Below are 15,288 nucleotides of genomic sequence, written 5' to 3' on the forward strand. Positions count from 1 at the left end.
TTACATGAGACCTGTAAACTGGGGCTTTCCTGCACAAGTGGCATCTTTCTTTTCATTAATGCCAGATATCTGTCTGGATTTGAACTTAAAGGTCTTTTCCAACCTTAATGGTTCTATGATCTCCTTAGTGCTCAAGGGAGTGGAAATATCAACAATTCTTAGTAATATGTGGCTTATATTATTCTTTTACAAAAAAATACTAGTAATGACCACAATACTTTTTACATGCAATACAGTACCAGCTATACATGACAATTAAGACCTTTTAAAGGATTCAGCAAGATGTTTTAAATGCTGAAAAGAAACAAATGAAAGAACATAAAATCCCACAAGATGAGGCCATTGTTAGTGTATCTTGTTAATAAAATGCTTTTAGAAAATGAGCATAAAGCATATCTTTTTTTACTACATGGTCAAACTTTCGATGTAAGTTGTTTTTGACCATGTAGTATAAGAAAAGAAGTTTAAAAGGCTATAGTAATAGAGGGGAAAAAACCAATTGTGTTAGTACTGAATTCCAAAGAACTGTTGAGTTGACATTTGCAATATTTTTGACAGAAGAAAAGACCTGTATCACTCTTAGTATTTTTTATGTGGACTAATCTAATTTCGTTGCTAGCTTTCACAGGTTTCTTTACAACACAAGATTTGATAGCTGCTTCATATATTTATAGCTACAGGGAAGTGGAATAATTCTGGGATTTCTACCAAGGGGCTTTGCATGCAAAGACAAGAATTTGAATTTGGTATATAAAAGCAGGAGGAGCTGCCAGTGAAGTTCAAAGAGGGAGATGTAATGAGAATAATTGTCAAGACTGTCATCTCAGCATCAGTGTGTTGGATTGACAGGAGGTGGGTACTGTGAGAGAGAAAATAAATGAAAGAAAGTGAAACAAAACTCATGGGGTAGGAAGGTAACAGAAGCAGCACGATTTTGGAATAGTGTCCTTAGTAAAAGACCTGAAGGAAGTACCGGGTCAAGGATGATGTTTTTATAGAGGAAAGAGCAGTAGGGAGAAACTGGTGGCAGTAAGGATTCTTGAAGGAAAGTAGAAGTTTGTTTGGCCATGCAGAGCTTTGGCATCTCCTCCTGAAGTTTTCCTGCCAATGTTGTGGAACTGGGTGGAATGGAATGTTGTTTTAAGAGTGCCAGCTTGAGAGTGGTTTGAAACTGCACTGCTCAGGTGCATATGCAGGTGGTGTTTGAGACTAAATGAATTTAGTGCATCTCTCCTTAAAAGTTAAAACATCAAACAAAAAGGCAGATGTGGATGTAACTTTATTGGAGTAACTTATTGACAAGGGAATAACATCATGGGCTGAAGATGTTTAGAGTCATATTTCAGAGATGAAGAGAGGAAATATGTGAATTTAACAGCTGGAAGAATCAGAGTGCCTGGAAAATAAGCTGAAAAATAAGTTGGCATTTTTCCTGGGAAAGAGGGAGTTAATGGATCTCAAACTAAATTTTTCTAAAAGCAAAGTCAGCAAAATCAACGATTTGCACCAGGACAAGGGACCCTTCAAGGAGATAAATGCATATTACTTACTGACAAACTTACATAGGGAAGCTGAGGTAGTTATTAAGCTTTCAAGCTTTGAATCAGTGGTGGAGTATAAAGATAGAGCCCTGACTTAGTGTTCAAACTTTATTTTATTAGATCGTTTGTCTTCAACTGCTGTGCAGATGGATTTAACCAATATTATTTAAATGGGTGGTTATAATAATGTTGTGGCATTTTTGGACTTTTTAAAATTTACTGACACTTTTTTTTGTTTTGTTTCCTTCAGTAGTTGTTCTTCTCATGACTTGTCAAACTCATGGGATCAGTCAAGTCTGTATCGCACTTCTGACCAATTCAGCTCTTTGGGAAGTATGGACAGCTGGGACCACACTCCCCAAGTAGCCCAGTATGGAAGACTTTCTTCTGCAAGGTCTAATAGTAGCATTGATCATCTGGGGAGCCAAAGTAAGCGGGATTCAGCCTATGGGTCTTTCTCCACAAGTTCTAGCACCCCTGACCACACTCTGTCCAATGCAGACACTTCTTCAACAGAGAACATGCTTTACAAAGTGGGGACATGGGAGACTGCTAAGCATGGAAGCAAGTCTGGCCAGTTTTTGAATGACAGCAGTGGAACAGAGGACAAACCTGGGTATTTGCCAGCTCCCATCCAATATGAGAACAACAAAAGTCCTAGAAGAGAGGAACACCCAGATGGCAAGCTCACTAGCTCGGGAAGATCCAGTTTCGGACCTGTCTGGTACATTCCTGATAAAAAGAGGTCTTCATCTCCTCCCCCCCCACCTCCACCTCTTCGTAGTGACAGCTTTGCTGCCACCAAGGGCCACGAGAAAGCCCAGGGCCCTGTCTACTCAGAGAGTGTCAGCACGCAGCACTTTACAGCCCTGAACCGATCTCAGCCCAGGAGTGACTGGAGTTTGGAAACTGCAGAGCAGCAGCAACGGCCCTCCAGAGCATGTGACAGGAGGATCAGCAGCTCAAACTACAAATCTGATCTCAGTTCAGAACACACTTTTTCTTCAGCTGGTGAAAGGCACAGTAGTAATGCAGGAAATGTGAACAAACTGCAGCCATCCTTGTCCAGCACCGACATTAGGTTTGCACAGTCTGCTTACTCTTGCCACCACCAGCACCAGTACAGCGATGAAAGCACCTTTTATCACAATGCAAGAATCTTAGCTGCACCTAAAGATCAGCAACATTATCTGTCCTACAGTGGCATTCAGGAGTTAACTACAGATCATTTTCATGGCTACAGTCCAAACCAAGCCAGTCTGCTCAACACTTCCTCTTTGAACAGTGCTGCTGAACAGAAGGTGGATAACACTGGACAAAGTCGATACTATTGTGTGACAGCAAAACAGCCTGCTCAGGGAAGCTCAAAGCCACTACAACTCAAGGATGAGAGCTGGAAACCTGCAGTGGGAACTGATTTGTCACTTGGACCTCATCAAAATTCTGCAGTTATTACAATGGCCCCAAACCCAAAAGACTATCTACCTCAACAGTCTATTGAATCTTCACTGACAAGGTGTGAGAACAGTAGTCATTACCCAGCAGACAGAGAGGGAGATGCTAGGTGTGCTGTAGTAGAAGAATCTAAAAAAACTAATCATACTGAAAAATCTGGACAAAAGAAAAGCTGTGAGAACAGCTCTGAGGAAGGTGAAACTAGGCACAGTCAGCAGGAGTATGTAAAGGGCTGTGTCCTTACCACTGAAAACAGATCTGCTCAGAAAGATTTTAGGTGGGGGAAAGATGAGAGTAGCAAGATTTCTCCTCAGAAGACACCAATGTTGCACTCTTTAGCTCAGGAAGGGAAAAAACAATCTGCCAACAACGCAGAAGTGGTATCAGAACGACAGACCTCATTTGACACTCACCTGTCCAAACAGGCACGAAGGAGTGATCGTTTTGCAACAACCCTCAGAAATGAGATCCAAATGAGAAGAGCAAAGCTGCAGAAAAGTAGAAGTACTGCTACACTAGTAGGGTCATCTGAAACAGAGGAGTGCAGTGAGACTTGGAAACCAGATTCAACAGAGAATGTCATTGCATCCCGCGACACAAACTTTACCAGCACCTACAAAGATCACCTGAAGGAAGCCCAGGCCAGGGTTCTGAGCGCGACGTCCTTCAGACGTCGGGACTTGGAGCCCAGCCCCGCTGAATGTCTCCCCAGGTCACCTGAGCGGAAAACTGGTAGTTACAACTCTTCATTACTGGCTTTGGTTTCTGAAGATGTCTCTGGATTCCTTGAGGCTACACAAGCCAAACCAAACCCTACAGGGAGTGGCACTCATCACGTTTCTCGGATTGGAGCCAGGAAGAGGTTCACAACAGAGCAAAAACTGAAGTCATACTCAGAACCAGAGAAGATGAATGAGGTGGGCATGTCAGAGGATGAATCTCATGCTCATTGCCGTCCAAACATATCAGAAGAAGCCCTGGGCTCGTTTGCAGACAGGTGGAAATTTTTTGAAGAAACAAGTAAGCCTGTATTTAGAAAATCATCACAGAAACCAGGTCCCCGTGGTCTAGCAGAGGGACAGCCCGAGAGGCCAGATAGGAAAGCAGAAGAGGGAGAGGAGCTCTGGTATGAGAGAAGAGATCGGGTAGCCTCTGCTGGACTTGAAACTGCTCATGCTTCAAAAGATGGTGTCCACCATAGCAGCAGCAATAGGGCTGCTGAGAGGACTGGGAAATCTGCACAGCCACTGCGCCTGGGAACCTTTGCAGAGTATGAGGCATCATGGAAGGAGCAGTGGAAGCCAGTAGAGCCAAGGGGCTCAGGAAGGTACCATTCAGCTGATAATATCCTCGATACAGGCCATGAACAGCATGGGAAATCCCAATACACCCATGAGAGGTCTAGATCATCCCCTTCCACTGATTTCTACAAACAGGTACAAGTGTCTTTTGCATTATCCTTTAAGTTGTCCAGTGTGGTGGAGGACAGTAGAGTGGTGGAGGGGAAAAGAGAATTTTTATGAAATTTCCGTATTAGGAACACTATGTAATATGGTATTTGCCTTTTGTCAGTAAAGGAGTAAAGGTTATAGGTAGCTATCTTAAGTAAAACGAGGAAGATCAAAGTTTGTGTGGCACAAGAGCAATTGGATCAAAATAATTTGTGTCTTGTAGTCAGAAAAAAAACATGATTGATTTGCTAATACCCTCATTTTTACAGTAGAGATTTTGAAGGTTCAAAGCAATTTTCATCCAGACTTATTTTTTAATTGGTGTGGCTGTATTCCCTGTTTGAATTCTCTGAAACTATGAAGAAAAGTGTTCCACATGTAAATAATATATACTTTTGTCTAATTTTTAATGGTCTAATAATTTCCATGGATTTCCTCTTTTTGTCTAAACTTGCTTCATGCAAAATTGCATCGGACAAAACTTCTGCCTGATAAAGTTTAGAAATTACAAATATGCCTGTTAATGGTAAAGCCACAGCAACAATGAAACTGCTTAATATTTTGATTTATGTCAGTTTGCTTGATTTAAGATGTATGCATTTATTCCTTAGAGAGATGCCAAAAGTCTGTTCAACTTGCAAGTAAATATTATGTTAATTTTTAATCAAGCAGGGCCAGGCAAAGGTTGGCAGGTGGCACTGGAAGTAAACAGAGAAACCAAGTCTCTTTAGTTCTCTGTTAAAAGACGTTGTTCAAGCTACTATGAGATTGCCTGATATGTATAAGGAGTCATAGTGTGTTCAACCTGTGTTGAACTTCACCTTCTGTAAGAATAGAATTGAAGGAAAGCAGCTGTATATTACTTTTTCTGTATTTTTCCCCTCATGATAAAAACATTGCATAAATACATACAGGTCACTTGTGTGTGTGTGTGTGTGTGTGTGTGTAGACATGGAGTAGAATGAGAATAGCTCAAAGAGAAACAAAAATGTTGATCTCTAAAAGTTGTGGACTGTCTTTCCATAAGTTTTTTGTGTCTTTAAGTTTGGCAAAAGTTCTTTTTGGACTCTATGTGCAGACTTTGCTATGCGGATAATTTACTAGGGCTGGGATTCGAAGCACTGAAAATATTCACCTGGAAGTTACTTTGAAAATTAAATTCACTGAATTATTAAATAATTGCCTACCCAGCAGAAAAAAAATCGTATAATCTATTCCCTGTATGCATTTCTGGTTTATTAGTCAGTGCTCTTAAGTTCAGTATAGGCCTCCTGGGGCAAAAAGCAGACACCTGTTTAGGCACCTGGAAAATATGGTGATAAGTGCATTGAAGATGCTTACAACAGACTGAAGTAAATAAAGATGTTGTTTTGCATATATGATTCAGATTATTCCAGTGCTAATGTGCAATTAAATTTCCTGTAGGTTCAGTGTTTGTAATGCAAAGCTATGCTTTGGGTGGAGTTGTTTGAAGATAGGGAGATAATAACGTTCTGGAATAGCACTGTTGGTGTTTTACTGAGAAACTGAATTACTCGCACGGGGATTCACAATCTGGTGCATACTTGCATCTCCTAAAATGTGAGCAGCTCTTCTGCAACTTCTGTGCCTCTTTTTGTTTTGGTTTGGGTTTTTTTTCGTTGTTGTTGTTGTTTTGGTTTTGGTTTTTTCGTTTTGTTTTGTTTTTGCCAAATGGAAGTTGCAAACATTTATAAAAATGTTAAGCTCTTCTGTAGATCAGCAAAGCAGAACAGCAACGTGAGCACAGCCAGGTCGGGAGTGCAGCACAGGAGGTCACAGAGCACGCTGTACTGCTTAAAACCAAACAAGCTTAAAACATGCTATGCTGTTGACTTCATGTGTATTTGAACAGAGCAAACCCACAAATAAGAGGTTCCATAATCACAGATTTTTTTGGGAGTTTGTAACATGATGACTTAGTCTCTTACTTGTACTACAAACCTCTTTTAGGAAGTATCAGTTGAAGTAAGGAGGCAAGCAGAGGATTTAAAGGAAGATGGGGAGTGTATTTTCTCTAACATTAACAAACTGGATGAGAAGAACTGCACTGTAAGGTAAGTACAGTGTTTCTTAATTTCTCTCTCCAAAAGATTTGGTTTTGACCAATCTTTTTGACAAATTTCTCTGGTCTGATCTTTTCCTGACTCAAACTGCAAGTTCTGTGTGATGATTTCAGAGTTTCTGCAGTGCCTTCTTCCCTTTTTTCCCTTCTTCTCCCCAAATACTTCAATGTGCATGATAGAATTAATGTTGGGACCGAAATTTTTGGGGACTCTAGTGTGAGCTTAAAGAAATCATTTAGTGTTGAGCATTATAGTTTGTTCAAAGGCAGTTGATTCTTACTTACGTGCATGAATTATTTGTGTGATAGTTACAGGTTTTTTCAGGGGTAGATGGGGGCCCTGGGGTTTCCCAAAAGGGATTTCCAGTATTATCCTTGGCAAAGACAGCATGCTGCTGAAACGTAGTAGTGCTGTAAATTGGCTTTTGCTTTTCTTGTGCCTTTACATAATACAGTACATGAGTAGGAGACACTAAAATTTTACTGTTTCAAGAGCTCCGATGTTCTCTGTTAATCTGTGTTTCAATTATTATACAATGTTTTCAAACCCTTTTCAAAGGTGTGACTGCATGCACAGTGTAGTTAAAATCCTTTAAATGTCTAGCATGCTGAGGGTTGTCCTCCTCCTGGCTCCGATGTGGTGCAAGCAGTGATTTCAGCAGTTGCTGATTCCGCGGCTGCTGAAGCTGAGCTGAGGTTGTGCACACGCTGCTGTTGCCAGGTCTGACAGCTCTGGGTTTCATAACAGAGGGAACCCATGCATAGGAAAAAAGAACCTCTGTAGGCTTTCCTCAGTTCTGTAAGTGGTATTAATCTCTCAAGGGAGAGGAAATTATGAACTGTAGCAAACATACACTCTAGCTGTTGACTATAAAACCTTGTAAAAAGTTAGTATTTATTTGTGGGTTCATATGATTGTATTTTGCATTGCTTATGGTTTAGCTGAAGAGACCACCCCCTATTTTTCTAGTTGTTGGTAGCCCTCTGTACTTACGGTAGCGGTTCCAAAAGGAGCAGCCCAGGAGGGTGCGAGTGTGCGCGCCCCGTGGGCAGCGCAGGAGGGAGGCGGGAGGCGGGCACGACCGGCCGGGAGCGGCCGCGCTGCTGTGGGCGGGCAGCGGCTCTGGACAAGTGAAATCATTTCCATCTACCCGCGCCGAAGCCGAGTCACAAAAGCATGTGAATAGTACTCCTACGCCAGCATTTTAGCAGTGTTTGTGCAGCACAATTCTTGCTTTATAATCATGGAATCCATGAAAATCACATGACTGGGCACCAGCTGCAGTAACTTTTTTTTCAGCTGGAGCCTATATTGACATACTATTTCAGATGTGGTATTTGGCTATTTTAGTGCATTACAGAAGGTTTTGTGAAAAGACTCTTTGACAGTCTTTCTCTCAGCATTGAAATGCAGAGGCTTGATATGCCTTCTGTATTCAAAAAACTAATTAAAACCCCGCATTTGGTCATTTAATTTCAGTGTTGTGAACTACCACTGCATGATAATGAATAGCTGCCATATGGGAAAGATTATATATTTCTGTGTGCTCCTTTTTTGCAAGGCATTCTTGTGCTCAAAAGGAACTGGCCCCATGGCATGGATTGATTTAATGATTTTTGAGCTGCCCTAAAGGCATTTAGCATTCTATTTTTAAAATCTAGCAATCTGCAAATGGCTAGCAAATCTACCTAATTCAGGGTATATTCTAGAACATGAATAGTAACCAAATCTGAGGTCTTCCTTATGGTCATATTTAATACTGTATTTTAGAATTTATGTTTGGATTAAATAGCTGGCAGCTGTTATTTTGTGCTTCTGAGACCTGTGCTGTGGTGGCCTTTGTGCTACCAAAGCCAGTGTGATGGGGCTGAACACAGGAGTGGCCCTTCTGCATTTGTGGGCATGAGATTTGCAGGAACCCAAACTGAGAGACAGCTGTGGAGTCCATGGGTGCTTTCTGCGGGTTAGAGACTGTCCTGCACTACAGGGTGCCTCTGACCTCTCTCCCCTTCAGATGTCTTGAGAAATAAAAAAACAACAACTTGAAATAAACTTTGAATAGCTACCATTTACAGCTTCCCTGATTATTTTCCTCAGAAATATGAGGTTTTTTTAAATGCACTGACTCTAGAATGAAAAAGGGTTAGAATACTGTAACAGCAAATGGCTTTCAAAAACAAACAAACAAAACTAAAGATGTTTGATTTTTTTTTCTCCTGAGCATTTTGCTACAGTATTTTCTTGGCTGTTTTTTTTTTTTTTTAGCACACAATTGTAAAATGTAAATTTATTTTACGAGGGGGCAAGGGGTGGTGTGTGAATGTTGAGTTGATGAAGATAGTTTGTGAACCTCTTTCATCTTTGAGCTTTGTTTTTCCCCTCTGAGGTTACTGAGTGCTTCCAATGAATTCAGGTTGTTTCATCTCCCTTTTTAGAAGAGCTGCACCATGTTCTTCTCGACTGCAGTATTTAATAGTTTAGGGTATTACTTTTGTTGGAAGAGAAAATAGTGGTCTATAGAAGCACCGTCATCTCTTATGGAAGAACCAAGCCACCCTTGTTAGGAACTTAGAGGAATGCAGTCATCTAACATGAGATGAGTGTTTTTTATACTGAGGGGTTGCTGTGATTCTATGGATGTTCTTAACTTTAGGACAGCTTAAAAGCATTATACATTTTGGCTGATCTGTAAAACAAAAAAATGCTGCTTCTTAATTTTTGTTGGGCCACTCTTTCTATTTCAAATTCGTTACAAAAGCTTACCTTTTTACGGATGTGAAGTCTGTGCTTCTTTAAACACGTCTCTTTCTGCATTCATGAAATTACTTAAACTGATTATATAATTACCTTCCTTATAGAAGTCTCCAGTTTCTAAGCTGGAATAGACTTCCAAGAAGTTAAAGAGGGAAACAGATGCTCTGACCAGTAGTCTCTGGCTTCCTGCAGTATGACATGGGCGCAAAATCATTCTGCATCAAAAGAATCATGCTTTATGATCTAATTCTTAAGATTGCCATCTACTAGAGATGTTTATAGGCATTGCCAATATTTACTTTCTAACAACATTTGACTCCTAGCTCTACTGATATGTTCCCATGATGTCTATTAAAGTTACATAACTTCAAAATGTGAAAAATGATATCTGAGATCACAGGCTGCAGAAAATATTTCAACATTTAATAGGTGTCAAGTCCAAGAGCATATGCGTGTCAAGTGTAGGACCACAGTGTGACTCAACTCTAATTAAACACTGTAAAACATTTTTCAGTGTTTTCATACCTTAGTAGTTACTTCTATTTGAGTTGATCTCTTGAAGACAGAGGCACTCTGTAGTGCAGGACAGTCTCGAACCTGGAGAAAGCACCCATGGTCTCCCAAGCCTTTACAATACAAAACCAAAATAAAAATAATTTCTAAATGCTTAAGTTTTCCTAAATGCCCAAGTATAACATTCTAAAAAAAACTTTGATAATCCAGAAACAGGAGCCTATAGACATGTTCCCAGATTTTTTATTAGGCTCTTTACAGGGAACATTTTTCAACACCTGGTGACTATCTAGGCTCCATACTCACCATACTTCTTTTGGGAACCCTAGAGCTGAATGCAGTAATCAATCTGTGTGAGGGAGAAATAATATGATCTTGTGCAACTGCTTCCTTAAAAATCAGTGGAAAAATTACTTTGGCAAACATTTCATGCATGTGTTAACAAGCTCTACAGAGCTTTCTGTTCTCCAGGCTGAACAATTCCAACTCTCTCATCATGTCTTCACAGGAGAGGTGTTCCATCCCTCTGATCACCTCCCTGGCTCTCCTCTGGACTTGCTCCAGAAGGTCCATGTCCTTAGCATTTCTTTATCATGAGATACAGATTATTAAGACATTTCTCAAACCATTTTTTTTCCCAGTGATGTCACTGTGTGTGACAAATGGCAATGACACAGTACAGTCTGGGCTGTCAAAAAGTTTGTATTTTGTTTGAAAATGGGAAAAATCTACTGTAGCTCTTCCTGTGCATATAGAAGAGAGTCAGCATCTATTCATATATGAGAAACCTGCTGTAACCTTTCATTTTCCTTAGGTTTCTGTGAATACTTGTAATTAGTCTGAGTTTCACTGCCATGAACTTTCTGTGTACTGGTGTGTGTAACTAATAGCACATACATAAATATCACACTCTGAGACAGTGGAACCTTGAATCACTGGTACATGATGGCAGCTGATGGGTGTCGATGCTTAAAGGCAGGCCCAAGGTCTACCTGGACAGGTTTTTTCTGTATGTGAGCCAGTAGCAGATGCTTGGAGGGGCAAATAGAAAACAGGGCAAAGCAGGAGCCATGCAGCTGGGTATCTTGTCAAGCCTCTGCTGGTTTGCCTATCTTTGAACTTTGTTTTATTTTGGAGGGTTTCTTACTGCTGTGAAGTACGAAGATTGTATGTTCATAGAACAGTCTGTGAAATTCAGCTTTTCCTTCTTGTGTAGCAGTCATTTCTGTTGTACATCATTGTAAAGGTTGGTGAAGGACAGGAAAATCTCTCCTGTGGGTTACTTTGCATTTATTAAATCTGAGTAATTTCCTCATAGCAGCAACTGCTGCCACCTAGTTTTTCACCCCTTTTGTGAATCTTCTATATATAATGAATTCTGATGTGAATGATGTGATGAGACGAGTGAGGACTCTGTCTCATGGGAGTCAAATTTTTAAGAGCCTCAGGTGAGATAAAATTTAATTTTCTAACTCATCTAAAAATCCAGTCTCTGTCATCCAGATCACTCTTGTCCCTATGTGTAGTTACTCTTTCTAAGATTCGTAGTGCATCCAAGACATATCTTTTCTACACGTGCCCAAATTATTCTTTGTCAATTTTATTCATTAGTGCAGCTGCTGAATCTCTTAATAAAATTTCTACTTTTTTGCTTATTTCAGATGTTAAGTTTATGATTCTGAAGTTCTCCAGATTCATAATGAGTTGGGTTTTTTTAATCTTACTCTCCCTCATTCTTTCTCTTCAGCACCCTTACACCTTCCCTCTCCCAACACTGTGTGTCACTGTGCTCGAGCAGCTGTCCAAGTGTCAGAGGAATGGGTAGCTGTGCATCACAGATCCCAGTTCAGCAATTTCCTGTGGAAGATTCAGGTGGTTGTCTTATGGCCCAGGTAGCTTATGACTACCCACTCTTAATGGTGTGCAGCATCTGAGAATAGTTCCTGCAAAGGCTGTTCTATGCTTGTGGAGTTGTGAAGGGGAGACTGTGTCAATTTTTTGCTGCAACCTTATTTTCTTTGTATTCTTACTATTGTGCTTTCATCCCTACAATCTGTTTGGCAGATATCCGTGTTTGAAGAAGTGGGTTTTTTTCCCTATTTTTTTTTTTAATCCTAACACCCCTAAGGATTTTTACCTCAGCTTTTGTTTTAAAATTTCTTTATTTTCCATATTTTACTTATGCATCTGCTTTGCTAGGTTAATTCTGGATTTTCCTCATTTGAGTAGGACCTAAGTTCTCTGGTGGATGTTCCTTTTAATTGCTATTTAATTCAACCTTTGGAAGGGGGCAGAGAGAGGGGAGGAAGAATGGTGGTTGGGTGTTTCAGTAGGTGTTATGCATTTCCTCTGAGTTTCATATACTGTATCTTCAGTTGCATGTTATCTCTTAGCATTATACCGTCTGGCTTGTTCTCTTAAAAAATATTCATCTCATGTATGGAAATGTCCTTTTCAAAATTAAATACCACTGTGGGATTCTTAGGCTTTCAAAAAAGATTTCTCGAAATGGCCACTGGCACAGGGTAGCTCTTCAAATAGCAAAGTTTTTAACCAGATTCTTCTCCTGCCTCAGGATCAAGGCAGAAGTTGCATGATAAATTGTCCCACTTGTAGTCTTTTTCTTCCTCTTGTTGCCCATTTTAAAACTTCCAGGCTAGTTGAGCTGAGAGATGTGTGAGCATCTTCATAAGCATCACAAATGCATTATTTTGGGTTTTGGAGGTTGGTTGTGGCTATATAAATTGTTAAAACTTGCAGGCTCCTGCCAGCCACTGCCTCCCCATTCCTCACTCTCCTGGCAGCCGGCGGCTGTCAGGTGTGCATCCTGCAGATCAGTGAGATGCTCCACTTGGGCTCACCAGCAGCTCATTAAATGGGTGCTGGACTGCCTCCAAAACCTGTGCTTGGTTTACAGTACTACAGTAATACAGCCCTGTTTTTCCCCCATCCAATTTGTGCTTTCTCCACACCCTTGAAAATGTGGACTCTCCCTCTGCCTTTATTGGGTGAACTTTGAATCCCTGTTTCTAAACTTAAGGGAGGCTACTCTATCTCATATAACCCGTTTTTTATACTTGCAGCTTTTTGCTACCAAGTAAAGTTATTTTTGCTTTAATTGCTCCTGGCACGTCTGTTCTCCTCCCTGTGCATGCAGTGACAGCTAGGGGTATGTGAGGCCATCATGGGCTGATAAAAGGAAGTGTTGCAGGGTGGTTTCTTCTTTTGGAAAGTTTCCTCCCCTGCCCCTAAAGGTGTTACCAACCATGAGTAGCTGGAAGAAGTCCTAAACATTATTCTGAACTTCAATGCGAGTGAAAGAACACACAGAAGTGGTTGTGGAGAGAGAAACAGAGATAAATTTGTACACATTAGTTCATTTTTGTATTCTGGTTTAATCTTACTGCTTTTCCTGGAAATAGGATTAGAATGAAAACCATCTAAAGACATTTTTTGTTGCATTGCTTGAAATTCAGCTATCTTCATGTAGCCCTGTTGAGTATGGAGATTTAGAGCTAATGTAAGATATAGTCTCCAGTGGCTGCAGTCATAAAAGCATCATGTGCTGATGCATTGTAGATTTTATTTTCCTTTAAGTTACTTGATGAAAAGCATAATTGGAAATAGGTGACTGATTTATCTCCTCAGTGTAGCAATTCATGCATTTCTGACATATGGAGTGGCTTTATGGTGTTCTGGTACTAAAAGCTAGCCTGTGAAATGTTCACTTTCTGCTATAAGCCCTTAGGCAACATGGTTATGGTTTGCTGTCACGCAGGAGACTGTTTATATCAGTAAATGTGAGTGAAGTTTTGTGCTAAAAAGTAATGTGGCAGCTATAGCTTCCATTTCTCTGCATGGGCCAGCCATGCAGACTTGCTGCAGTCTGTTAACCAGTTGTATTGTATTTTGTAAACTGGAGTTTTTCTTGAAGTCATTCTCACTCTCAATTGAAATCAAATAGGCAGCTTTTGGAGGCAGAAAAATTTTAAGGCAGGTTATTTACTGGATATCTAGCTGCTCTATGTGTTTTTGTGTGCAGTTTAAATAACATTTTCCTCTTAAAGTGGTCGTCTTTAAAATTATCTTTTCATACATATTAAAGCCTTATCCACAACTTTTCTATTAAGTCTTTAATGTGTTCTTGTAGATAAATTGAAAGGAGCTTGAGCTTTGCTCTGATGAAAGCCATGATGCCTTATAAAGATGGAGTGTGGGGGTGGCAATGTGCTCATGCAGCATGAAAGCATTCAGTTCTTTCCCTGCAGAATCTCCTGCAAGAGAGGGCGCCTGTGCACACAACACATGCAAAAAAATTCAGGCTGGAGGGCTGTTGATGAACACTCTCCTCTAGAATTAGACTTGGTTATTTGAATGTTGTTCAGAAAGGAACCTAGTGACACACTGATCTTTTAAAATCATTGTAAGTAGTTAAATCTTGCAGAGCTGTAGTTGTGGCAATGCAGATCATGATTTTCACAAATGAAAACCCTTAAAAAATTCAAGGACTTTTAAGTTTTGTTTTATTTTTTTTTAAATAAGCAAATCCAGGAGGTGGGGGTGGGGGAAAGGAAAAGCTTTGAAGTCTCTGAGATCTTTTCCCTGAGGTCAGAAGTTTCTGGTGATGTAACATACAATACAGACTAAGCCTTCACTTATCAAGGTTAAAGTTGACAGAGCTTGTATGAACTTGTCAATCATAGGAAGCAGGCAAAAACAAGCCAGCTGTTGTAAGGCATGGCTTTGAAAATCCTCTGTGTTACAGTAAATGAGACGCAGAGGTTGAGACAGATTCAGTTCTGCAAGGCTTTTAAACTGGCTGGCACATTTGCAAGGATGCAAAGCTCACATATCCAGTGAATATGGCTAAAAAGCTGTAAATTCTGGTAAGATTGTCTTGTCTTTAATGCTAAAGCATGAAAGAAATGGCTAGAGGTGTGTGCCTTATTTACCATTTTTTGTCAGTTGTTAACAGAAATTTGCAGTGTTAATTCATACAGTATTTCTTTTGTTCTTCTGGCTGCATCTTCTGCCTCTATCAACAATAGCTACAGTAGCAAATTAGCAACGATGCAGTGCTTGGTACAGAATTTTATTTTGCTTAGTGCAATCGACTGCTCTGTTTGCTGATGGGCTGGGAGAATAGGGGGAAAACGTGAGTTAATTCCAGCTAAGATGCTCTGTGTGCATATGCTCACACACACGTGCTGTTTTTAGCAGCTTTTGTTTTCACAGTTGGCATCATGCACACTGGAATTAGAAGGCAGTGCCTTTTGAAAATACTTGTTTTCTGGACTGAGGGCTGCAGTGCCGTTGTTGTGGCTCAGAGTGCCAGGCTCAGGGTTCCTCTCGGCTAGGGGTGGTGCAAGAGCTTTTCATCTTGTTATTTGCCTGGCAAGCCTGTTACTGTGAGTACAGGCTTGCACGAAGACCTTTTCCACAGCAGCAGGAGCTGTTAGCTGGGAGTGTAAGAGAATTGGATGTGACTAT

General features: G+C 40.4%; 1 protein-coding gene across 4 annotated transcripts in view; it reads left to right on the forward strand.

The window, feature by feature from the left end:
* Positions 1 to 15,288, forward strand: part of SHROOM2 (shroom family member 2) — a 115,765-nt gene that overhangs the window by 75,989 nt on the left and 24,488 nt on the right. For 3 of the 4 annotated variants that reach the window (XM_050973046.1, XM_050973049.1, XM_050973054.1), the window contains 2 exons: positions 1,792 to 4,432; positions 6,419 to 6,522. In XM_050973046.1, the coding sequence (XP_050829003.1) occupies positions 1,792 to 4,432; positions 6,419 to 6,522 (2,745 nt within the window). The remainder of the gene's footprint in view (positions 1 to 1,791; positions 4,433 to 6,418; positions 6,523 to 15,288) is intronic. The other variant, XM_050973048.1, reaches the window with a different exon arrangement.

The sequence above is a fragment of the Serinus canaria genome, chromosome 1 (genome assembly GCF_022539315.1).
Source record: "Serinus canaria isolate serCan28SL12 chromosome 1, serCan2020, whole genome shotgun sequence".
NCBI lineage: Eukaryota > Metazoa > Chordata > Aves > Passeriformes > Fringillidae > Serinus > Serinus canaria.